Below are 24,455 nucleotides of genomic sequence, written 5' to 3' on the forward strand. Positions count from 1 at the left end.
GTAAAGTAAGACTGTAACTCAAAAAATGGTAGGAGATCTGTAAAAATAATGTTGAAAATTTTTGCAGGTCATTTTGGTCTATTCAAATTATATGTGGGCATAGAAATCATTTCAACCTTTGTGAATTTAATTGACCTCGTGAATCATGATCCAATTACTATCGCCCAATTGGTCCATCTTTTATTGGATATCAGAAAAAGGAAAACATAATAATAAATAAATAAATGAAAAAAAAGGAAAAGGAAAAATTGTGGTCCAAATAAAAGGTCAATTAGAGTCGGAACTCTTGCATACAAAATCCAATTCCAGAAAGTCCTCAACTTTCGCAGCAACCGATTCTCGACTCCGATTCCACAGAGGTAAATCTCCTTTTCTTCTTACAACCAACTCCCCCTTCTTTTCTCTATATTTTCTCTTTCTGTTCACTTTATTTGTGGATTTTGCATTAATAGGCCCTAATCAGCATTAGCGATTGCGATCTCATATTCTAACACTTCAATTTTCTGCTGATTTCTGCTTCAATGTATTAGATCTGGATCCCATTGATGTTTGACTTGTTTTGACCGCTGTTCATCTGAATTCTACTCCCATTTTTTTGTTTTGGTCAACTTGATTGTTAATTCTACTCTACCTGTTTGACTGAGAATTACATAATGACGAATCTGTAATTTTACTCTCGATGGGTGGCGCGTGAGGGCGTGCTTCATGGTTATACGTTTCTGATCCAGATTTTAAGTTTTGTTCTTTTATGTTTGGTAGTCTATTTTTGTAAGATGCCTAAATTTTTCTAATCCTGATCTGACGATTGAATTAAATAGTATTAGTAAAATTTCTACTTGCCTTCCCTAGCTTTTACACTTTACAATTTGGTGTCTCTGATGGCAGGGATCCAGCTTTTGTTTCTTTAATACATAGGTATAGGGTTTCGTTGAAAAAGAACTTTTCAGCATTATGAGTGCCCAGCTATATGGTTCCAAGTTTTGATTTGACTAGAAAAAAAGATAAAAACAAGAACAACATAGGTGACTCTTGGAATCCTGTTATTATCAATCAGGTGACGGGTTACAAGCCCGATGAGGATATATAGTAGAAAGTACACAAGCCCCGTGTTGTGCCATGCCCCATGTTGGCATGACACAACACGGATGCAGGATTTGGGTGTTTGTTTTGGTCTGGCTTACTGAGATTGTCTAGAGTGGTTTGACCAAAAGTAGATGAAGAGAGGATGAAAAGAAAGGGAAGAAACAGTGGGGAATTGTCTCGCTTCTGACATTAGAAAATAGTTCCTTGAGTCAAAAAGATTGTGTTTTGAGAAAAGAGTGTCACTTATTTATTATTTAGCCCTTAATCTTCTTACTTCATTAGCTCCAAGTTAATTGCAAGCCATGTGTTTTTTAGATTTGTTAGGTTTTGAACTAGTTAATATTGGACCGTGAAAACAGATTAACGTCTTCTCCTGTACACATAAACGTGCTTAAACACATATGTAATTCTACTCTTGGAATCTGATAATGCTGTAAATTAACTTCTTTTGATTTTTCTTTTCGACTCACAGTGTTATTAAGCTTAAGATGTATTACTATAAAATATAAAATTAACTGAATACCATTGCTTATATAGATTTTGTCTTGATAAAGTCGATTATAATGGTTTAATTGAGGCTTTATGACTTTTCTTTCTTGTTTTAGTTTCATGCATCGTAATTCATGGGTTTATCTAAAAAAATTTACATTTCATTCTTTATTGCAGTTGTCTTAGTGTTATAGACGAGTATGGCATCTAGCAGTGGCCAGAATGGAATTCAACTCCTTTTAGCTGCCGAACAGGAAGCCCAACACATTGTCAATACAGCCAGGGCTGGTAATTGCTTTTACCTTCTTTACAAATCCAGTTTTCTTACCTTTTGACCTGGATCTCTGTCGGTTAACTACTCTGTCACATTGCTATTAGGAGAACTTAATAATGGCCAACATGCATGAGCTATTTGAAAGTCTTGTCTCTGTTGCTGCAAATCCTTGTCACTATGATACCTCCTGGGCACTTTTATTTGTCCTGTATTGGTCTGCGTGCTTATTGCCTTGGGATGCTTTCATAGTTCTTTAATGTAAGAGTTAGCATATGCTAGTTGTGTTTATAGTGGTGGGTAATTGTTGAGTTGTAGTATGGTTATTTTCTGGTTGTCATCAGTTCAAGGATAAGGATGAACTCCTCTAGTGCTCATCCATGTTGTGATGCGCACTGGCTGAGTATAAGATCCAATATTTTGTGTTTTGAAATATTTCCTTATGCCAATGGATACTTTCCGGTAACATTTCTAAGCAATGCCCTCTTTCTCAAACTAGACATTTCAGTTCTAACTGCTAATTAGCCACAACCATTCAATATGCATTTGTTACGAGCGTAAGAGGATTTCATCATTAGGACATTTCTGGGGTGGGAGAACTTGCAAAAGCATTTTTCTTTATGCTGGATTCCTACCAGAAGGACAGGCATAATGATATGGGGGATTTTGAGTTATTGAACAATAGGTTAGTTAATGGATGTCATGCTCCAGTGGTCAAAATCGTTGCATCCAAAAGCTTATATTCGATATCTTTTTCTTTAGTGATCAAACAAAAATGAAATCTCATGTTTTGATATCTTTTATTCCTCTTGTCTAAATTGTATAAGCTGTGTCACTAGTCTTTTAACCTTACCATTTGGAGCGTTGTGGATGCTTGGGATCAGGTTTAAAGAAGTGCTAAACCTGAGTTTCATGTGCAGCTAAACAGGCTAGATTGAAGCAGGCCAAGGAAGAAGCTGAGAAGGAGATAGCTGAATTTCGTGCTTACATGGAGGCTGAGTTTCAGAGAAAGCTTGAGCAGGTAACTAAGAAACAACTAGTTCTGGAAGAAGATCCCATTGGCATAGCAATGATATCAACTAGTATGTTCGTGGAAAATCATGATTTCGACCAGATCTTGTCCTCCTTTTAAATGCTTTTCATTTTACTTGCTGCATTTTTACACTTGGGGTGTGTTTGGTATGAATCAATTTTCCCATGTTTGGTTGGCCTAAATATTATGGAAAATATTTTCCTAGTGAACTCATTTTCCTCAAATTGGGGGCAAATGACTTCCCTACAAAGGGGAGGGAAAACATTTTGCAAATTTTGTTTCAACCTTCCCCGCCCTCACCACCTCAGTCCCAGATCCCGACCTACCATTTTGCACCTTGACCTCACCCTACGCTGACACCCTTACCTACCCTCCAACCCTATGCCCTGACCCACCTCCCCCTCCCTAGAAAACCCCCTACCACCAACCCAACCTCAGCCCCTCCTTCCCTCGCTTTGTCCCACCAACTCCTGTCACCTCTACCCCGCCCAACTCAGAAATTGCAACTCGAAACACGGAGGTCGGGGAAAGGGTGTCAACTGGGGTCAGGGGCGGGGTGTCGAGGTTGTGGTTGAGGTTGAATCTGGGGTCGGGGTTTAGTGTCGGGGTTTGAGGTCGAGATTCAGGTTGGGGTCGGGTTCATGGTCGGGGTTGGGGGTCGGAGACCGTGGTCCGGTGTCAGTATTGGAATTTGGGATACGGGTCCGGGTCTAGGATTATAATGTTTGCTTAAATTATATTAAAATGCTCTTGGGACAATATTTTCTTCTTACTAACCAAACTCCAGGAAATAAGTAAGAAAATCACTTGTTTTCTAGTAAAATATTTTCTAGGAAAACATTTTCTGTGGTAAAAATATCACACTCTTGATCATAGCCAAAAGGCTGAGAAAGGTATTACGATCTGCATTTTTAAGCAACCACATCTGTATGTTTTCATGTCCTGTTGGATTGTTAAATATGGTAAATTTTCTGCTCTAGTATGTTTCTAAGTGGTGATGACAAAAGTCATTCCAAATTTAACCCTCAATAGCTGATAGTAACAATAGGCTCATTAAGAATTGCATCTATTTTTCAACTTCTCTTTCCTTCTCCTTTTATATTGGGGTGTTGTTGTGGGGGTGGGGGAGAAAGGGGATGTTTTGGGCAATGATTCTGACTTCTCTGCTTAGCATTGACTAAGAATGGTTCCTGATTTCTGCTGTTTACAGACTAGTGGTGACTCAGGCGCTAATGTCAAACGTCTTGAGCAAGAAACAGATGCAAAGATCGAGCACCTGAAAACTGAAGCAGAAAGAGTCTCCCCTGATGTTGTCCAGATGCTCCTGAGGCACGTAACCACAGTGAAGAACTAAGATCTTCTGTGGGTGTAGTGGGTCTAGTTTAATGTTCATTTTGCAGATTTATGCTTCCCCCTGGTTTATGGTTTCTCTTGCTTGATCAGTCCAATGGATGTTCTCCATTTGTATTTTATGTTTATTATCATTATTTATTGTCTTCTCTGTTGAATAAAACAACTCACTTGGAGCTCGTTTCAACCCGTGTTGTAAACTTAGATGAGAAACCAAGGTCAGATGACTAGGCATGGCTGCTTCTTATTTATCTAGAACTGAGGAGTCTTTTTTTCTCAAATATATTTGAATGCAATGAACTTGTCGCTGCATGTTTATGTTGTACTAAGTGATTCAGCTGTAAAGAGGTGTGAGAATGTATTCAAATGAATTATTGCTTGGTTTTTATGGAAATGGTGTTGATAAACTTGCAGTCTCAAAGATGTTTTTTCTTTTCTGTGATCACGAGGAGCTTTTCCGTTATTTACAATGTCTACTATTAGTCTGATTTACTTCAAGAATGCAAAATGGAGGTCTTGAAGAATCTGCACTACAATTATACCACAAGAAATTAGTCCTATGGATAGAAGAACAGGTGTTGCTCTGGAATTGTTGTCGACACAAGAAGAGGGGGAGCAATGACAATTGCTGTTGCTGTGAAGCCTAAGTTGTTTCTTCTCCACCATTTGCTTAGTCGGAGCTGAGAATTTGATCTCTGCTAGGAATTAAGATTCAAGTATTTAGATACTCTTCCTTTGAGAATCAGATGTTAAACACTAAAAACCAAATGTTACCTGTAAATATAATCTTGTGGATACATCTGGTTGCAAGTCAAGTTTATTGATTTGCTCTTTGAGAAACTCGGAGAAACTTAGAAGAGTACCAGTTAGAGATGTTGCCACAGCTAGTAGTGAGAATGCTTGTACCATATATGACAATCCACTCCATTTCAGCCTGAAAATGTATTGTTCAAGAAAAGAGTTTAAAGTGTAAAGGAAGTCAACTAAATGACAGCCATATTTTGTCAAATCCAAATACATCTAACCCGCAAGTCAAAACACTCATATCACTTGAGATTTAGTAGTGCAATTTATAATAAATGAATGAAGAGTGAAAAAATGACCTCAGAAGCAATTCAACAGGGTCAGCAACTTGATCAAGCTGGGATGAAAGGCCAAAGGCAATTGCATCCCAGATAAGCAATGCCAGGAGTGGAACCAGACCACCAATCAATACTGAAGCCCTTATTCGTTTCAGATCACCTTCCAAGTAAGCACAAAGAACTGCAACCAAATCAAGAACACATGAATCACAATTTGGTAAGAAAGAAAAGAAAGGATTTAATAAACCTCAAAAAAATTGTTTTCACCTGGAGCTAGATCATGGTAGACTAAAGAGAATATCAACACTGGTATTGTTGATGGAACTTTTCCCCAGTCACTGCTTCCGGCATCTCCTGACCACCCTCCATATACACTGGCTAGAACCTCGATTACCACGAGCAGTCCTGTTTGCATTTTATTCCAATTATCACATTTTCTGAACTTTTTGGATAACCCTTTTGTTTGTTCCAGTGATCAGTGATCAAACTAGAAAAGCTAGCTGATTTCTTATATAGTAGTACCTATCATAAGTGCAGTGAGCCATTGGTTGACTTGATCAGTGGCTTTAGTCCCACCTACAGAGATGAGAATTGTGAAGAGGGAAGTGAAGAAAAAGCCCAAATCTGAGTCTGGGAGATTGATCAAATGACAGAGGATTTCGCCCGACTTGGAAATGTAAGCAATCATTGAAGTGTACCCTAAGAAGACATAGGTTAGTGTAGCGAAGAGTCCACCCCATTCTCCTGTTTCTTGAGCCATTGTTCTAATGGAGATGATCTCTAGCTCATTGCCTTCAAATTTCACTTTATTCTTTTTGAGCAACTCCACATTGATTTCAACTAGTAGAAGTGCTTCCACTAATAGAAATGCCCAACACATTGTCATAGCTATTGAACTTGGGATTATTCCCTGCAATAGACAACATAAACAATGCTGTAATCTTGTGCTATGAGAAGGGTGATCTTTATTTTGCTTTCAGATCAACCATTTTTAACTCTGCTCCTTTAAGCTACTATGCTAGCTAGTAACTCAAAAACCAGTTCAACTTAATGGTTATAAGTCTGCTTATTTCTTTTTACTAGAATAACAATTATAGAGATTCAACTTCCAACCACGTATAAAAAGGGCAGCCCGGTGCACTAAGCTCCCGTTATGTGTAGGGTCCGGGGAAGGATCGCACCACAATGCATCCTTACCCTGCATTTCTACAAGAAAATATAAATTGAGAAAATATTCAATGAAGAAAGATTAAATATTAAGACATAAATAAGGGTAAAATAGTCAAAATCATATCCTAATTAATTTTTCTTAAGGGTAGTGCAGGAGAGAATCATGACAAATAGTATGAGACGGAGGGAGTAACAAAAGTTTGGCCAAGCTTTTTATAAGTACTTTTAGGTAGATACTCCCTCCGTTTAAAAAAGATTGTCTTAGTTTGACTTGGCACAAACTTTAATAAAAAAGTGAAGACTTTTAAGATATGTGATCTTAAATAAGTTATAATATTTGTACGACTGTAAAACTTTTAAAACTTGTGGTCTGAAACTTGTCATAATATTTGTATGGTTATAAATGCTTCCTATTAAGGAAATATTGAAAGGTGTCAATCTTTTCGGAACAGATTAATAAGAAAATAGTGTCAACCTTTTGAAATAAAGGGAGTAGTATTTTTCAAAAGTACTTTTCGAAAAAATACTTCTCGCCAGATGCTATTTTTCTTTTCTGCTTCTCAGTTCTATTTCTAGTCAAAAATACTTTTATTCTTCTAAAAACTTGGCCAAACTCCTTAATTTTAGAAGAAAAAAAATACTTTTGGCTAAATAGAAGCTTGGCCAATTAAATATGTCTCAATCTTAAACTAGTTGAAGTCAAGTTGTATAAATCCTTTTCTTACATTTCAAATATTGAAAGGATCATTATAATAAAAATATTTTAACGCAACCTAACACAACATTATTCTTCACTTGGGTATAGGACAAACCGTTGGATTACATAAAGCAGCAGAATTAATTTATGTATTGAATTCACGTGTAAATTAAACAATTAGCATATATGGAGTTTATACGACTTACCTCTTGAAGCGTGAATAAAGTAAATCAATCTCGTTGATTTCCAGTTCCAGAGTTGCACGATCATGACCTCCGGAAATGTCCCACAATCTTCTACTGTATTACCTAAATAATATTTGTTAGAAACAGAAGCAAATTTTCCAACGAGAATTTGTTGGAATAGTAGCAACGTGGAATTTTGTGGTTCTAGAAGAGTACAGTGCAATCTTCATCAAGAATATTATACAGAGTTTTTCTACTCCAGGTATGTTAAGACCATCCCTTCTTTCTTTTGGCATGGTACAAATTATACTGAAGAAACGAGCAAATGCACAGTTTCCATAAATTACTCTATTCATAGAGATATTAGGGGTGTCTATATTCTTGATTCCTCATGAGAATTATTATTATCTTCTGTTCATGGGTCTCAAAATAATACGCAGTTGAAAAAAAACTTTTTCCGGAAGGAATATTGATTTACGTATTTTTCATGCATTTCACCCATTTATGCATGTGCATTGACCCATGACCAGATGTCGTTATATACGCGTATATATGTAAATATATGTATATGGGATATAGGAAAAGGTTACGACGTTATATACACACCACCACCTTATCAGCTGGTATATGTTGATAATGTTGCCCACAGTAGCTGAGACGATATGATGGGATTCCCTCAGTGGCTTGATGATATAATGTACACCCATACCTATGCATGACACGACATTTATATGCACATGCATGACATTATAAATATTTTAGAATTTACACAGTTATTCAGATTTAAAGACGTGTTTCTATATTCCATGTTCCATCTATGTCTTTTACGTACTAATTTTCATGCATTACATACTTAGTACATTTTTCGTACTGACACCCTATTTCACGGGGCCTGCGTTTCATGCCCGCAGGTGCAGGTAGGCAAGCTGACGGTCCCCCTTCTTAGGATCCCTGATCAGCGAGAGTTGGCGTGCTCCACTTGATCCGGAGCTGCTTTTAATTTTGGTACGATACGTTTGTATATATATATATATATAGCCCAATCCCGTCTTTGTACAGTTATGTTTCTATTAGAGGTCTGTAGACAGTATGTCTAGTTGGATAGTGTGTGGCCTTGCCGACTTCCAGTTTTGAGATGCATAGTTGTCTATAGCAGCCTTGTCGGCTCGCCCTACGTATGTTTTATGTATGTGTATGTATGCCTTTTTGGGCAGATTTCCTTCATGTACTTTATTCTCGCAATTCAGCAGATGTTATTCAGGTTTATATCTTAGACGCATGCTTAGGGGTGTTTGACAAGTAGGACTCGGGCACCTGTCGCGGCCCATCGGTTTGGGTCGTGACAAAAGTGGTATCAGAGCAGTTCTGTCCTAGGATTTTCTATAGACCGTATCTAGTAGAGTCTTGTTTATGGGTGTGTTATGCACCACACTTATAGACAGAAAACTACAGGACATATTGGATGTTATCCTCTTTTTTTTTTTTATCTCAGATCGTGCGATACAAGAATTCATGTTCCTAACGATATGTTATATTTTCAGCGATGCCTCCCAAGAGTACGGTCGCCCAGAAGGGAATGTTCGTGGTTGGTGAGACTACTAGTCGAGCGCCACGAGTTACCAGGCTCGGGGGAGAGTCTCATGGTGAGGTTCCTCTCAGACTTCATATACCCAGCCCTTTCCAGAAGAGCTCCGAGGGGCACCAGCTCCAGCGGCCGCCCCTGTACATTCAACACCTTAGCCGAATGCACCGGGTCAGGAGATAAGAGATGCTATTCAGCTATTAACCCGGTTAGTAGCCGCGCAGGCTCGACGTCAGGAAATAGGTATTGGTCATGCAGATAGGTCCGTCAGTGCGATGGGTTCGTGACTTCATTAATTTAGACCCTTCGGTATTTACTAGAGCAGATCCAAACGAGGACCCTCAGGTATTTATTGATAGAATGCAGAGGACGTTAAGGGTAATGAAGCCCACTATGACTGAGTCAGTTGATCTAGCCTCCTATAGATGTTGCAGTTAATTAGTACGAGTCTTGGGAATTGTCCAGAGGTGAGGATGCCCCTCCAACGGTATGGAAGAAGTTTACAGAGGCTTTTTTTTGTCATTATCTGCCACCAGAGCTTAGACGGGCCAGAATTGATAGGTTCTTGACCCTTCGGCAGTGGTAACATGAGTATTCAGGAGTACAGTCTTCAGTTTGATTCGTTGGCTAGGTATGCTCCCACTATTGTATCTAAGATGAACGATCGGGTTCACTGATTCGTGATGGGATTAGAGCCTCACTTGCTTAACGGTTGTATGTCGATCTCGCTTCAGCTAGACATGGTTATTTCTCGTATTCAGGCATACACTCAGGGTGTATAGGAGCGTAAATAGAAACAGAGGGTCGATCGTGAGCATAATAGGGCCTAGAATAAGAGAGCGAGGTCTTCGGGTCCTTCTGGTGAGTTTCGAGGTGGTCAGAGGCAACAGTACCCGAAGTATCCAGCCCAGCCATCGGCTAGCGCACCCCCTCAGTTTGGCGGTAAGAGATTCGATTGTTCCACATATTTAGGGTATGGTCAGAATTTCAGGGCCTCAGGTTCTTAGTATAGGGGTAAGTCAAATCAGATGAGGCCGCCCTTGCCACGATGTGCTCAATGTGGTAAGCAGCATACTGAGTAGTGCCGTATAGGATTAGGTGTTTGATATACTTGTAGTTGTCCGGGCCACGTTATGAGGGATTGTCCGATGAGAGGTAATGCAAGCATAGCGCAACCAGCGAGATCTGTAGCTGGTTTGTCATCATTTGTACACCCTCTGGTCAAGGTCCACAAGCACCAATGAGTTGTGGTAGAGTCAGAGACAGAGCATCTAGTTCAAACAATCCTCAAAACTGCATTTATGCGTTGGCAGGACGACAAGACCAGGAGTCATCGCTTGATGTTGTTATAAGTATATTATCAGTTTCCTCATATGATGTATATGCACTGATTGACCCAGGTTCCATCTTATCATACGTTACTTCGTTGGTTGCTAGTAAGTTTGGAATAAAACCTAAATTGGTTAAACCTTTTGAGGTGTCTACACTTGTTGAGGACTCAGTGATAGCTAAGCAAGTATATAGGGATTGTATAATAGTAGTTCATGGCTTATCTACCATAGCATACTTAATCGAGTTAGATATGGTAGAATTTGATGTTATAATGGGTATGGATTGGTTGGCTTCTTGTCATGCCAACGTTGATTGTAGAGAAAAGATAGTCCGATTTCAATTTCCAGAGGAGCATGTTTTGGAGTGGAAAGGTAATACGGCATCGCCGAGAGGAAGATTCATTTCTTATCTCAAGGAAAGGAAGATGATCAGAAAGGGCTGTATTTGTCACTTAGTTCGGGTTCAGGATGTGGAAGTAGAGTCACCAACCATTCAGTCCATCCCTGTGGTTAATGAGTTTCCTGATGTTTTTCCTGATGAGCTTTCGGGTCTCCCCCCAAAATGAGAAATTGAGTTTGCTATTGACCTACTACCATATACTCATCCAATATCCATTCCTCCTTATAGAATGGCCCCCGCAGAGCTGAAAGAGTTGAAAGAACAACTAAAGGACTTGCTTGAAAAAGGCTTTATCAGACCCAGTACATCACCGCGGGGAGCATCTGTGTTATTTGTGAGGAAGAAAGATGGTTCCTTACGGATGTGTATTGATTATAGACAGTTGAATAAGATGACGATCAAGAATAAGTACCTGCTCCCGAGGATTGACGACTTATTTGATTATTTGCAAGGTGCCAAGTGTTTTTCAAAGATAGACTTGAGGTCCGGGTACCATCAAGTAATAGTTAAGGATGAAGATATTCCAAAGACAACATTTAGGACCAGATACGTGCACTTTGAGTTTCATGTTATGTCATTCGGTCTGACCAATGCCCCAGCAGTGTTCATGGATTTGATGAACCGTGTATTCAGGCTCTTTTTAGATCTTTTCGTAATTGTATTTGTCGGCGATATATTGGTGTATTCTCGTTCAGAGGCTGAGCATGCAGATTATCTGCGTAATGTGCTCAAAGTTCTACAAAAGGGAAGTTGTATGCAAAATTCTCTAAGTGTGAATTCTGGTTAAACTCTGTAGATTTCCTTGGGCATATCATTTCGGGTAAAGGCATCCGGGTGGATACACAAAAGATTGAGGCAGTAAAGACTTGGCCTAGACCCATAACACCGACGGAGGTTCGTAGCTTTCTTGGTTGGCAGGTTATTACAGGAGATTTGTAGAGAGATTTTCTTCCCTTTCAGCATCTTTGACAAAGTTTACTCAGAAGGGAGTAAAGTTTCAATGGACTGATGCTTGCAAATGGAGTTTCCAAGTGTGAAAGGACAAATTAACATTAGCTTCGGTTCTAACGCTTCCAGAAGGGACTAATGGTTACGTTATCTATTGTGACGCTTCAGGCATTGAGTTCGGTTGTGTGCTGATGCAACATGGTAAGGTTATGGCTTATGCTTCTAGACAACTAAGAAAGCACGAGAAGAACTACCTGACCCACGATATAGAGTTAGCCGCGGTGATTCATGCACTAAAGATGTAGCGGCACTACTTGTATGGAATTCATATTGACATCTATACGGATCATAAGAGCCTCCAGTACATTTTCAAGCAAAAGGAATTGAATCTACGTCAAAGGATATGGTTGGAGCTACTTAAAGATTATGACATTGATATTTTATACCATCCGGGGAAAAAGAACGTAGTAGCCGACGCCCTCAGCCGTAGGTCTATGGGTAGCCTGTCGTATTTACAACCAGAAAAGAGGGGAATAGCCCATGAGGTTCATCAGCTAGCTAGTCTTGGAGTTTGATTACTAGACTCAGGTGATATTGGAATTACTCTTCAGGATACGACAACATCCTCTTTAGTAACTGAAGTAAAGAAATGGCAGTATGAGGATCCTGTGTTAGTTCAATATAGGGATACCACTCTTTAGAAGGAGAAGACACCGTTTGAAATTACAGAAGATGGAGTCCTCAGATATCAATGGCGATTATGTGTGCCTAATGTTGGAGGGCTGCATCGACAGGTTATGGGAGAAACTCACTATTCTCATTACTCTATCCATCCAGGAGCAAAAAAGATGTATCATGATATCAAGGAAGTGTATTGGTGGGATGGAATGAAGAAGGATGTAGCAGGATTTGTTGCTCAGTGTCCTAACTGTCAGCAGGTTAAGATTGAGCATCAAAAACCTGGTGGGTTATTGCAAGCTATGGAGATTACGACTTGGAAATGGGAAGTAATCAATATAGATTTCATCATAGGCTTACCTTGTACCTAGCGTAAGTTCGATTCGATATGGGTGATTGTTGATAGGCTTACAAAGTCAGCCCATTTTTTGCCCGTTAGAACTACATATTCTTCAGAGGATTATGCAAGGCTTTATATTAAGGAAATAGTATGACTGTATGGTGTCCCTGTATCTATTATCTCGAATAGAGGAGCTCAATTTACAGCTAACTTCTGGAGGTCCTTCCAAAAAGGATTGGGGACTCAAGTAAGTCTTAGTACATCATTTCATCCCCAGACAGACGGACAGGCTGAGCGTATTATTCAAACACTGGAGGATATGTTACGAGCTTGTGTAATAGACTTCAAGGGTAGCTGGGATGATCATCTGCCGCTTATTGAGTTCATGTATAATAATAGCTACCATTCCAGCATTCAGATGGCTCCATACGAAGTTCTTTACGGACGAAAGTGTAGGCCGCCTATAAGGTGGTTCGATGTTGGAGAATCTGAATTACCTGGGCCAGACCTACTTCAGCAGCCATAGAAAATGTAAATTGATCCGAGATCGACTGTTAACAACTCAGAGTCGTCAAAAGTCATATTCTGACGTGCGGCGACGAGATTTGGAGTTCGGGGTTGATGATTGGGTATTCTTAAAGGTGTCACCTATGAAGGGTGTGATGAGATTTGGCAAGAAAGGCAAACTTAGCCCACAGTATATTGGGCCTTATAGGATCAATCGAAGAGTGGGAAAAGTAGCTTAATGAGTTAGAATTGCCCTCAGAATTGAAGTCTGTCCATACGGTTTTTCACGTATCTATGTTACGGAAGTACACAGGCAATCCTAACCAAGTGGTGCCCACAGATGATGTACATATTACAGAGGACTTGTCATATGAGAAAATTCTAGTTTCCATCCTAGATTGGCAAATTCGCAAGCTACGAAATAAGGAGGTAGCCTCCGTGAAAGTACTTTGGAGGAACAACAATGTGGAAGAAATAACTTGGGAGGCCGAGGAAGACATGAAGTCAAGATATCCCTACTTATTTTCTCCTCTAGAGAAGGTTCCGACGGAGACATCATAACCATAAGGTACATGTACGAATTCTTTTATTGGTTATTGTCGTTGGTCGTGTGAGGCCATTGTAGTTATTGATAATTGTGGTCCTGTGTGGCGTTGGATTATAAAGCTTATACAGGGAGAGTTGGTAGTAGTGTTGTTACAAAGGCAACCCTTCCAAGGTTGTATAGATCACGGGGAGTTTAACATTCGAGGACGAATGTTTCTAAAGGGGGAGGATGTTACATCTCGCGTTTTCATACGTTAAAAACTTCGTCTTTAGTTAATTGACGTAGACTCAGGGATGAGATCATCTTGATGTTAACGCATTTATGCTATTTATAACAAGCAATAAAGAAGTGTCATGAAGGATAAAGAGGTACACGAATTAAAAAAAACGAGTTTCGTTGAAAGTGGCCAATTTGAGATAAAATACGGGTCGAGCGATAATATCCGATAATTATGAACTAGTACCATGCAAGGTACCATATGACCACGGTAGTATAATTTATAAAGTATATATAAAGTATATTAAAAATAAGTAGAATTTTAAGTAATTTTTGGCAATTTTTAAATTATGCGTGTAATTGGTTAATTACCGGGTAACGGAACATTATCCATTTAATTAATAAGTGGATAAAAATTAACAAAATTACACCCCAAAAGAAACGTGGCAGACCCCTTTTAGTTTAAGGTGACTCATTATCCATTTTTACATGTGTCACATTAAGGTTTAAGGGGCAAGAAAGAGACATTTTATAAGTCTTATCAAAATAAGATTTACGTATAAGTAGAACTCAAACATCCATTTTCACTTTCAATACTTGGTTGGTTTTCAGCTTGAAGTTCATTATGCACTATTAAAGTTGGAGTAAATTCTCCATTTTCTTGCATGAAATCATCCCAATCATTTGAACCAAAAGCTACTGCAGAACCCATAACGAGCTTATAAGAATTATCCATGAATCATTCCTTCAAAAACGTTCTGTCTTTGGTCCACAAGAAATATTACAAATAGAAGCTAAATATCTCACTTTGATATATATATCTTCTTCAAAAAATGTTAGAAACAGAAGCAAATTTTCCAACGAGAATTTGTTGGAATAGTAGCAACGTAGAATTTTACGGTTCTAGAAGAGTACGGTGCAATCTTCGCCAAGAATATTATAGGGAGTTTTCCTACTCCAGGTATGTTAAGGCCATCCCTTCTTTCTTTTGGCTTGGTCCAAATTATACTGAAGAAACGAGCAAACACACATTTTTCATAAATTGCTCTATTCATAGAGATATTAGGGGTGTCTATATTCTTGATTCCCCATGAGAATTATTATTATCTTCTGTTCATGGGTCTCAGAATAATATGCAGTTGAAAAAAAGTTTTTCCCGGAAGGAATATTGAGATTTTTATGTATTTTTCATGCATTTCACCCAATTATGCATGTGCATTGACCCATGACCAGATGGAGTTATATACGCATATATATGTAAATATATGTATATGGGATATGTGAAAAGGTTACGACGTTATATACGCACCACCACCTGATCAGCTGGTATATGTTGATAATGTTGCCCACAATGGCTGAGACGATATGATGGGATGCCCTCAGTGGCTCTATGATATAATGTACACCCATACCTATGCATGACACGACATTTATACGCACGTGATGACATTATAAATGTTTTAGAATTTACAAAGTTATTTAGATTTAATGACGTGTTTCTATATTCCATGTTTCATCTATGTCTTTTACGTACTAATTTTCATACCTTACATACTCAGTACATTTTTCATACTGATGCCCTATTCACGGAGCCTGCGTTTCATGCCCGCATGTGCAGGTTATAAAGTTGACGGTCCCTCTTCTTAGGATCCCTTATTAGCGAGAGTTGGCATGCTCCACTTGATCTAGAGCTGTTTTTGATTTTGGTACGATACATTTGTATATATATATATATATATATGGGTATGACGTGGCTCAGTCCCGTCTTTGTACAGTTATGTTTCTATTAGAGGTTTGTAGACAATATGTCTAGTTAGATAGTGTGTGGCCTTGCCGGCTTCCAGTTTTGAGATGTATAGTTGTCTATAGAAGCCTTGTCGGCTCACTCTACGTATGTTGTACGTATGTGTATGTATGCCTTTTTGGGCAGATTTCCTTCATGTACTTTATTCTCGTAATTCAGCAGATATTATTCATGTTTATATTTTAGACACATTCTTAGGGGTGTTTGACAGGTAGGACTCGGGCATCCGTCGCGGCCCATTGGTTTGGGTCGTGACATTATTAACCCATAAAAGAATCTTGCCTTTTAATAAATCAAAACAATAAAATACAAACACAACTAATAATAATTATATCAAGATTAAGAGTATAAGTACACTGAATGGACTAGAGAATTATTTTATTAAGAAAGTATAAAGTACATATATCTACTTGATCCGTTCAATACATACAAAATGTACTAGCAGGAGAAGTCGGGATTAAACCATTCCCATAATTAAGATAAATTATATTTAATCTTGTATTACAATCATTCCGATAGTTTGTCCAATTCCATCATTAGATTGTGAACATAAATTTTATGACTTAAAAGAACTGATGATTTAATCTTTTCCGTATAAGATAAACTCTATATACTAAATCATCTACTATATAAGCAAAGGATACAGAGACAAATACATGATCTATTTAAAATAAAACTTTTGAATTGAATAAATAAATAAATATTTGTTCCATAAAGAATACAATAACAAAGCGCTTGATTTATAGTATATTCTAATAATCTCCCACTTAGACTCATAACGATGCGTCTAAAATCCTAACACCCATTCCATCTACATGCCCATAAAAGTCTTATGTGACAAGCCCTTAGTAAATGGGTCCGCAAAGTTATTCTCTAACGCAATCTTGGTGACTACTACATTCCCTCTCTGCACTATGTCGCGAATTAAATGATATTTATGCTCAGTATGCTTTGCTCTTTTATGGCTTCGTGGCTCAACCGCACCACTAATATCACAGTAAAGTGTAACTGGTGCTTGAATTGAAGGAACTATACCCCACTCTCTTAGGAAGTTTTCGAGTCATATCACCACCTTGGCCGCCTAGAAGCTGCCACATATTCGTCTTCCATGGTGGAATCACCAACACAAGATTGCCTGATGCTCCTCTAACTTATGGTTCCACCTCCTAGAATAAGCATATTTCCTAAGGTAGACTTTCTAGAATCTCTATCCGATTGAAAATCTGAATCAATGTACCCAACATGTACAAGGTCATATGTGTGATAGACTAACATATAATCCCTAGTCCTTTTTTGGTACTTGATTATATGCTTAACCGTGGTCCAATTCTCTCACCTAGTCCCTAACATGGCGTATATTAGACTCCCTACAGCAAATGCATAAGGGACCGTCTTCATATTTTCTGTCTCTTCACCAGTCTTAGGAGATTGACCGTTATTGAAAGGAAGAAATCCTTTCTCAGAATCTTGCATGCTAAACCTGGAGAATATTGTATCAATATAAAGAGACTGAGATAAGCCTAATATATTTTTCTTGCGATCTCGCATGAGGTTGATCCCAAGGATATGAGCCGCTTCTCCCAAATCTTTTATATCAAAGTGCGTGGACAACCATTATTTAACTGAACCCAACGTGCCCACATTATTTCCTATGAGCAATATGTCATTCACATATAAAATTAAAAATGTCACTTTATCCCCATCCCACTTCTTGTATACACAAGCCTCAGACATTGATCAAAACTAAAAGTTTTAATCGCCTTTTCAAAACAAGTGTTCCATGCCCTAGATGCATGTTTCAGTCCATAAATGGACCTTTTAAGCTTACATATCATGTGTTCCTTGCCACTTTCTACGAAACTATATGGTTGCATCATGTAGATTCACTCGTTAAGACTTCCATTAAGAAAAGTTGTCTTGAAATCCATTTGCTAAATTTTATAATCATAATGAGCAACAATGGATAAGAGAATCCTAATAGACTAAAGCATGGCTACTAGCTAAAAAGTTTCCTCATAATCGATTCTTTCTTTTGAGCGAACCATTTCCCTACAAGACTTGCATTAAATATTTGCACTTTTCTGTAAACACCTCTCCCTTTTCCTATAATCTACTTACATCCAATGGGTTCAACCCCATCAGGTGGTTCAACAAGATCCCAGACTTGATTAGAGTACATAAACCATATCTCTGATTTCTTAACAGCCCACTTTTCAACATCTTTATCTTGTAGTACTTGGTCGTAATTAACAAGTTCATTATTAGGCTCCTCAGGGATCCTATTGTATGATTCTCCCAATAGTCTATAACGAACTAGCATTCTTACTTCTTTCTCACTACGGCTACGCACTACATCAATTGTAACTACACCATAGGGATATAAACGACTTCATCTTATTGTGCAATTTGCTCAATATTACTCCCACTACTTTTTAACAGTATGACTTCGGGCACTTGTTCTTGCGGGACATCAAGTCTATTGACATTTTTCCACTACTAAAATGCAATGGTATATCAACTTCGACTTTCAGGGTTTGTACTTGATCGTTTAATTTTTCAGATGACTGAGTTACCATTCCTTTGCTTAGTTTTTGTAAAACGAGTTCACTTCTAGGAACATGGTTCAAAACTTGGCCTTTACGCTAATAGTTACCTTCTTTTCACTAGGACAATAGAATAAACCACATTTTGCCACCTTGGGATAACCAAAAAAATCACATACATCCATTCTTGCCTCCAATTTATTTGTTTTCCCTTTTAACACATGTGCTGGACAATTCCAAACCCACATATGCCGCCGACTAGGCTTGTGCCAAGTCCACAATTCTGTAGAAATCAAAGGTACTGACTTTGAAGGAACTAAATTCAGTACATATTTGATGTTGTCATTTCAAAATATCCGCTTCAACTGTTGTTTACCTCCCAAAGATCAGAGTTGGTTTGATGAGCGCATATGAGTAAGCGGAAGCAAGAAAACCAATAATCTCTTTCTTGTGCTGGTTGTATCCTTTGGCTACCACACGAGCCTTATAGCGATCAATAATCTCATAAGACTTTGACTTTATCTTGTATAACCACTTGCGAGCCGATGAACAATTTCTAAATCAAAATTTAGCAGGAAAATGTGATGAAGTCTGCTAGAATCCTACGCTACGCTCTCAACTGGATCAATCGTTTTGTCTAATTTATTGAATATGTTTTATGGAATTTCACTCTTTATGTAATTGTTTTCTCTTACTAATTGAAGAGCCATGTCAGTAAACTTCTATTGGGACTTCTATTAATTATTAATTCAACTCTAGGGACTTCTAACTGCAAACTAGTCTAAAAAGGCCCCCCCAGGCAGGGCAAGAGCCGCCAGTAGGATCAACTAATAAATGATATGCTAGAGATTTGTTATTTCTAAGGCATATCCCCAAAAAGACGAAGACAAACTAGAATAAATCATCATTATTTAACCATTCTATAAGATTCCTATTTCTTCTTTCAGCTACACCATTTTGTTGCGGTGTTCCAGGTGCAGGCGATTGAGATGTAATTCGCATTCTAATAAGTAGCTAATAAATTTCGCAGAGAGGTACTCTTCACCATATTTTATTGAATATTAAAATTTAAAACACACTACATACATATAATCCATGCATCTTGAATAACAAGTTTCGATGGGAAAAGAGCTATTATTACAATATACATATGTAATGACAAATTATTCCCTCTATAATTTAAAGAAGCCTAACTCAGATGGAGAGTATACTTTAAGTGAATATCAACATTAAGGATACTAGTTCCATTGAAACAACATGCATACTCAGATGGAGAGTAAATTCAAGTAATCCATAACTAGTAGTTAAGTCATATTAATCACCTATAATGAGTTTATGCGATATGGAACAAGACCTACGTCAACATGTAAATTCATTACATCAGCAGTATTTAATCATGGAGACCATATGGAATGATCCCTACCACCATTGGATAAAAAGATTAAAAAATTTCAATTTATAAAAAAATAAAAAAACACCCAAAACACCATTCAAACGACCCCGGATGCCCAAAACAAGAGGAGCAATCCCAGTAGTGCTTCAATGAAAATGAGAGTAGTAGACCCCAAGGACTCGATGCGTTAGAGTTTACAAGGGTTTTAGATGAACCCGGGGCAGTGCTCGCATTGAGAAAAGGTCAACTAGTCGAATTCCAGTGGCCTTGGCTTTCAAGCGACCAAGAGTCCAAGTTTTAGAATAGTATAGAATAAGTGAGAGTGAGAGAATAACAATGATTAAGGTCCGTTTTAGGGGAGTTGGGGGAGGGGTTTATATAATAGTTAATTTAAACAAACAAACATGGAAATCAATCAATCAAACACAATAAAGGAAAGAATATATCTCATGCAAACCCGAACCAGTAAAAGAGATGAAAATCTCAAATCCTTGTTGGAATTAGATTTAGGGCAAATCTTCCACAAGCCCTATTTACGAAAAAATCAATGGAGATGCGCCATAATCAAGAGGATATTCCCTCTGTATTAAGTGTATAAAGACAAGATCATACCCAGATCTATAGGGTCGAAGCTGTATCTACCCGATTCAAGAGAATCGGTCTTGCCATAGGCAGACTAGTAGCAAAAGTTACTATAACTGAGCAAGGATAACAAATAAGGTAAGTAAGATCCGCTTATGAATGTTTCTAAGGAAAGAACGAAGGACTTGTTTTAAAAGTTAATTCTATGTTCCGAGGCCTTAAAAACCTCCTCTTGTCTCACCTCGATTTGCATGCGCATTCCGGGCGTACATCCGGAACGCTTTTATGTGAAAATTTGAGGAAAATGCTAATTTTGCCTTTAGAATTGAATTTAAGTTGACTTCGGTCAATATTTTGGGTAAACGGATACGGACCCGTGATTCGATGGTCTCAGAGGATCCGTAAAAAAATATGGGACTTGGGCGTATGCCCAGAATTGAATTCCGAGGTCCCTAGCCCGAGAAATGAACTTTTGGAAGAAATTATTTAACTGAAATTGTAAGAGTTTTTGGAAATTTAAATATGTTTGAATTTGATAGTATCGGCCCCGTGTTTTGGTTCCAGAGCCCGGTACAAGTTTAATATTATATTTAAGTTGTGCCTGTAAAATTTGGTAAGAAAGGAAATTCATATGACGTGAATCGGACCCTCGGCTGTGAAAATAAAACTTTAAGAGTTCTTGAGATTTTTCTTTGATTTTGATGCTAAACTTGTAGTTCTAGGTGTTATTTTGGAGATTTGATTGCACGAGTAAGTCCGTATGATATTTTTAGGTTAGTATGTATGTTTGGTTTGGAGATGTGAGGGCTCGGGTGAGTTTCAGATGGGGTTCAGGATGTTTTTAACTTATAAAAGTTGCTGGTTTTGCTGCTATTGGTGCATAGTGAATTTGTTCTTAGCGTTCGCGTGGCCTCACCCGCGAACACATAAAGTAAAAGTCCACAGGGGTTATTTTGTTCTTTGCGAATGCGGAGCTCAGGACGCGAACGCGAAGCTCTGGTGGGTTACCCTTCGCGAACGCGTTCTGGCCCACGCGAATGCACAGAGTTAGTGGGCCTGGGGGAGGGGCTCGAACTGTTCAATACGAACACGGCCGTTTGACTAAGAACGGGATGGCCTATGAAGTCCAAGCTCCACGAATGTGGGCCATCCAATGCGAACGCGAGGCCATTTGGGCCTGACCTATCGCGAATGCGGCAGGCCCATCGCGAACGCGATGAAGGCATGCCCAGTTATACAAAAACAGTTTTAAAAATGGGCAGAACCCATTTCTTCATATTTTTAAAACTATCAAGATCTAGAGGCAAATTTCTTCACACAAATTTATCCCCAAAGTATTGGTAAACAATTCTAAACTCTTCCCTTTCAATTACCCAATGTTTTTCATCACTTTTCAATCAAAAATCAAGAACTTTAATGGTTAAAATTGAGGGTTTGGGTAGAATTAGGAAATTTTGTAAAATCGAATTTAGACCTCAATTTGGGGTCGGATTCCGAAACTAATTGCATATTTGGGCTCGTTAGTGAATGAGTAATTGGGTTTAGGTTAGAACCTCAGGTTTTGACCAAGCGGGCCCGGGGTCAATTTTTGATTTTTTGGGGAAAATGATAGAAAACCTATAATTTAGCATTGGAGTTGAATTCTTTAGCATTTATTGATTTTGTTAAATTAATTTGAGTTAGATACAAGTAAATTGGAAGCAAAATCTAAAGGGAAAGCGGTGCTTGAGGCTTGAGTTTGGCCGTGGAATTTGAGGTAAGTGTTTGGTCTAACCTTAACTTGATGGAATAGGAGTTCTGGTCTTATTTGCTACGTGTTAAGTATTGAGTACAATGTATATGTGTGGCGACGAGTATCTATACGTTGGTGTCAAGAATGCCCGTGAGTCTTATACTATGATTACTGTGACTCCGTTATGTATTGTCCATGCTTAATATGATGATTATAAATGTTGAACAAGGCTTATGAACGTATTCTGGGTAATGGACCATTGTGGAGCGTTGGCTCAAGTTGAGACTTAGGTTGTGAAATGATTGTGGAAACGAGATGAGATATATTGTTGGTTCCCTTGCCGGGATGTAATTGTTTATGATACTGTTTCCCTTGCTGGGATGTTACTGCTTATGATATTGTTCCCTTGCCTGGATTCTTTTGTGATTGGTGTTGGTTCGTATATGGGGATCGGGTTGCACGCCCCAACAGTATTATATGACATGGGATCGGGTTGCACGCTGCAACAAGGAGTAATAAAGGAGGACATATGGGGTCGGGTTGCACCCCGCAACATCATTATATGATTGGTATCAGGTTGCACGCCGCAACAATATTATATGATTAGTATCGGGTTGCACGCCGCAACAGTATTATATGATTGGGATCGGGTTGCACGCCGCAACAAGAAAGAATAAAAAAGTGAATACTGATTTTCTACTGTTTTACTTATTTTTGTTGATATGAAATTATGGTGTTCCTTATGTTTCTCTACTAAAATTCTGTTGGCACTTGATATCTCCTGCAACATGTTTCCCCTTACCATCTTTAACTGCTAGTTTCTGTTATTATTATTTGCCGTATATGATTTAACTGCACAGGTTTATTTGGTAGTCTTGTCCTAGCCTCGTCACTACTTCGCCGAGGTTAGGCTCCACTCTTACGAGCACATGGGGTTGGTTGTGCTGATACTACACTTTGCACTGTGTGCAGATCCGGGTGCTGGAGCATTTAGACCACAGTGAGGTTGCCGCCTTCAGTCCAGTGGAGACCCGAGGTAGTCTTGTAGACGTCCGCAGGCCTTGGCGTCCCCTTCTATCCTATTTCCTTCTGTTCTTACTTATTTCAGAGACAGACATGTATTGTTTTTCTTTGTTCATACCCTATTTGTAGTAATCTTAGATAGTTCGTGAGGTTGTGACACCAGTTCAGGGTGGATTATTTCTATGGGATCATATTTGTACTAAGTTAAATTATTAAATTTTGTCTTTATTATTATTATTATTATTATTATTATTATTATTATTATTATTATTATTATTATTATTATTATTCCGCTGTTGATCACATGTTAATTTGTAATTGTTAAAAGGTCAAGGAAAAAGGGTAATCAAATCTGTAACACTCGACTTGCCTAACTTTCATGAGTAGGTGACATCACGACTTCCGAGGGTGGGAAATTCGGGTCGTGCAAGTTGGTATCAGAGCTCTAGGTTGCTTAGGCCTCACAATTCACAGACAAGCTTAGTAGAGTCTGAGGGATCGGTACGGAGACGTCTGTGTTTATCTCTTAGAGGCTACGGAGTTTAGGAAGACTTAACATCTATTTTTTCTTGTCTTGCGACTTGATTTCTCAATGCTAACTGAACTTCCACTCTGTTTTTTTGCAGATGGTGAGAACACGTACTGCTTCATTAGCTGACCAGCAGCCCGAGCCCCCAGTAGCAGCTCATTCTAGGGGCAGAGGTCGAGGCCGTGGTAGGGCCCGAGGCAGAGGCAGAGCTCAGCCCAGAGCTTGAGCAGCAGCACCAGCGGCGGAGCCTCAGGTTGAGTTTGACAATGAGGTTCCAGCCCAGACAGTTCCAGCAGGACCGACTCAGGTCCCAGAGGGGTTCATTGCCACCCCAGTACTTCAGGATGCTCTGGTCCGTCTAGTGGGCCTTATAGAGAGCATCACTCAGGCATGCATATTTCCTGTAGCACCAGCTGTATCTCATGCTGGAGGAGGAGCCCAGACTCCTGCTACTCGCACTCCGGAGTAGATGGCTCCCTTATATCAGACTCCAGCAGCTCAACCAGTTGGAGTAGTTCAGCCGGGTGTTGTGGCATAGACCGGTGAGGGGCCAGTTATGTCTGCTGATGCTTTGTGGAGGTTGGACAGGTTCACCAAGCTTTTTACTACCACTTTCGACGGTACATCTTCTGAGGATCCCCAAGATTATTTGGACAACTATCATGAGGTTCTACGGGATATGGGGATAGTGGAGACCAATAGGGTCAACTTTGCTATTTTTCGTCTGTCAAAATCTGCCAAGACTTGGTGGAGGGATTATTGTTTGGCTAGACCAGCTGGGTTACCTACTTTGTTTTGGGATCAATTTTCTCAGCTATTTCTGGAGAAGTTTCTTCCGGTCTCTTAGAAGGAGAACTATTGGAGGCAGTTTGAGCATCTCCAGCAGGGTTCTATGACCGCCACTTAGTACGATACCAGATTTATTGACTTGGCCCGTCAT

General features: G+C 38.9%; 3 protein-coding genes across 3 annotated transcripts; 2 read left to right on the forward strand and 1 right to left on the reverse strand.

Moving 5' to 3' along the window:
* Window positions 1-232: 232 nt before the first annotated feature.
* LOC104223321 (V-type proton ATPase subunit G 1) lies at window positions 233-4,633 on the forward strand. Its single transcript, XM_009774740.2, has 4 exons — window positions 233-359; window positions 1,750-1,860; window positions 2,764-2,864; window positions 4,087-4,633. Exons 2-4 carry the CDS (start codon window positions 1,773-1,775, stop codon window positions 4,228-4,230), a joined length of 333 nt encoding a protein of 110 aa, XP_009773042.1. The 5' UTR covers window positions 233-359; window positions 1,750-1,772; the 3' UTR covers window positions 4,231-4,633.
* LOC104223322 (uncharacterized) lies at window positions 4,220-6,232 on the reverse strand. Its single transcript, XM_009774742.2, has 5 exons — window positions 5,831-6,232; window positions 5,576-5,713; window positions 5,330-5,489; window positions 5,001-5,160; window positions 4,220-4,921 (listed from the first exon to the last, which is right to left on the reverse strand). The coding sequence occupies exons 1-5, from the start codon at window positions 6,192-6,194 to the stop codon at window positions 4,784-4,786; spliced, it is 960 nt and encodes a 319-aa protein (XP_009773044.2). The 5' UTR covers window positions 6,195-6,232; the 3' UTR covers window positions 4,220-4,783.
* A 3,950-nt stretch (window positions 6,233-10,182) lies between these two features.
* On the forward strand, window positions 10,183-10,839 carry LOC138869127 (uncharacterized). The gene has a single exon (XM_070146720.1). The coding sequence runs from the start codon at window positions 10,183-10,185 to the stop codon at window positions 10,837-10,839; it is 657 nt and encodes a 218-aa protein (XP_070002821.1).
* Window positions 10,840-24,455: the final 13,616 nt, after the last annotated feature.

This window comes from Nicotiana sylvestris, chromosome 5 (genome assembly GCF_000393655.2).
Source record: "Nicotiana sylvestris chromosome 5, ASM39365v2, whole genome shotgun sequence".
Lineage (NCBI taxonomy): Eukaryota > Viridiplantae > Streptophyta > Magnoliopsida > Solanales > Solanaceae > Nicotiana > Nicotiana sylvestris.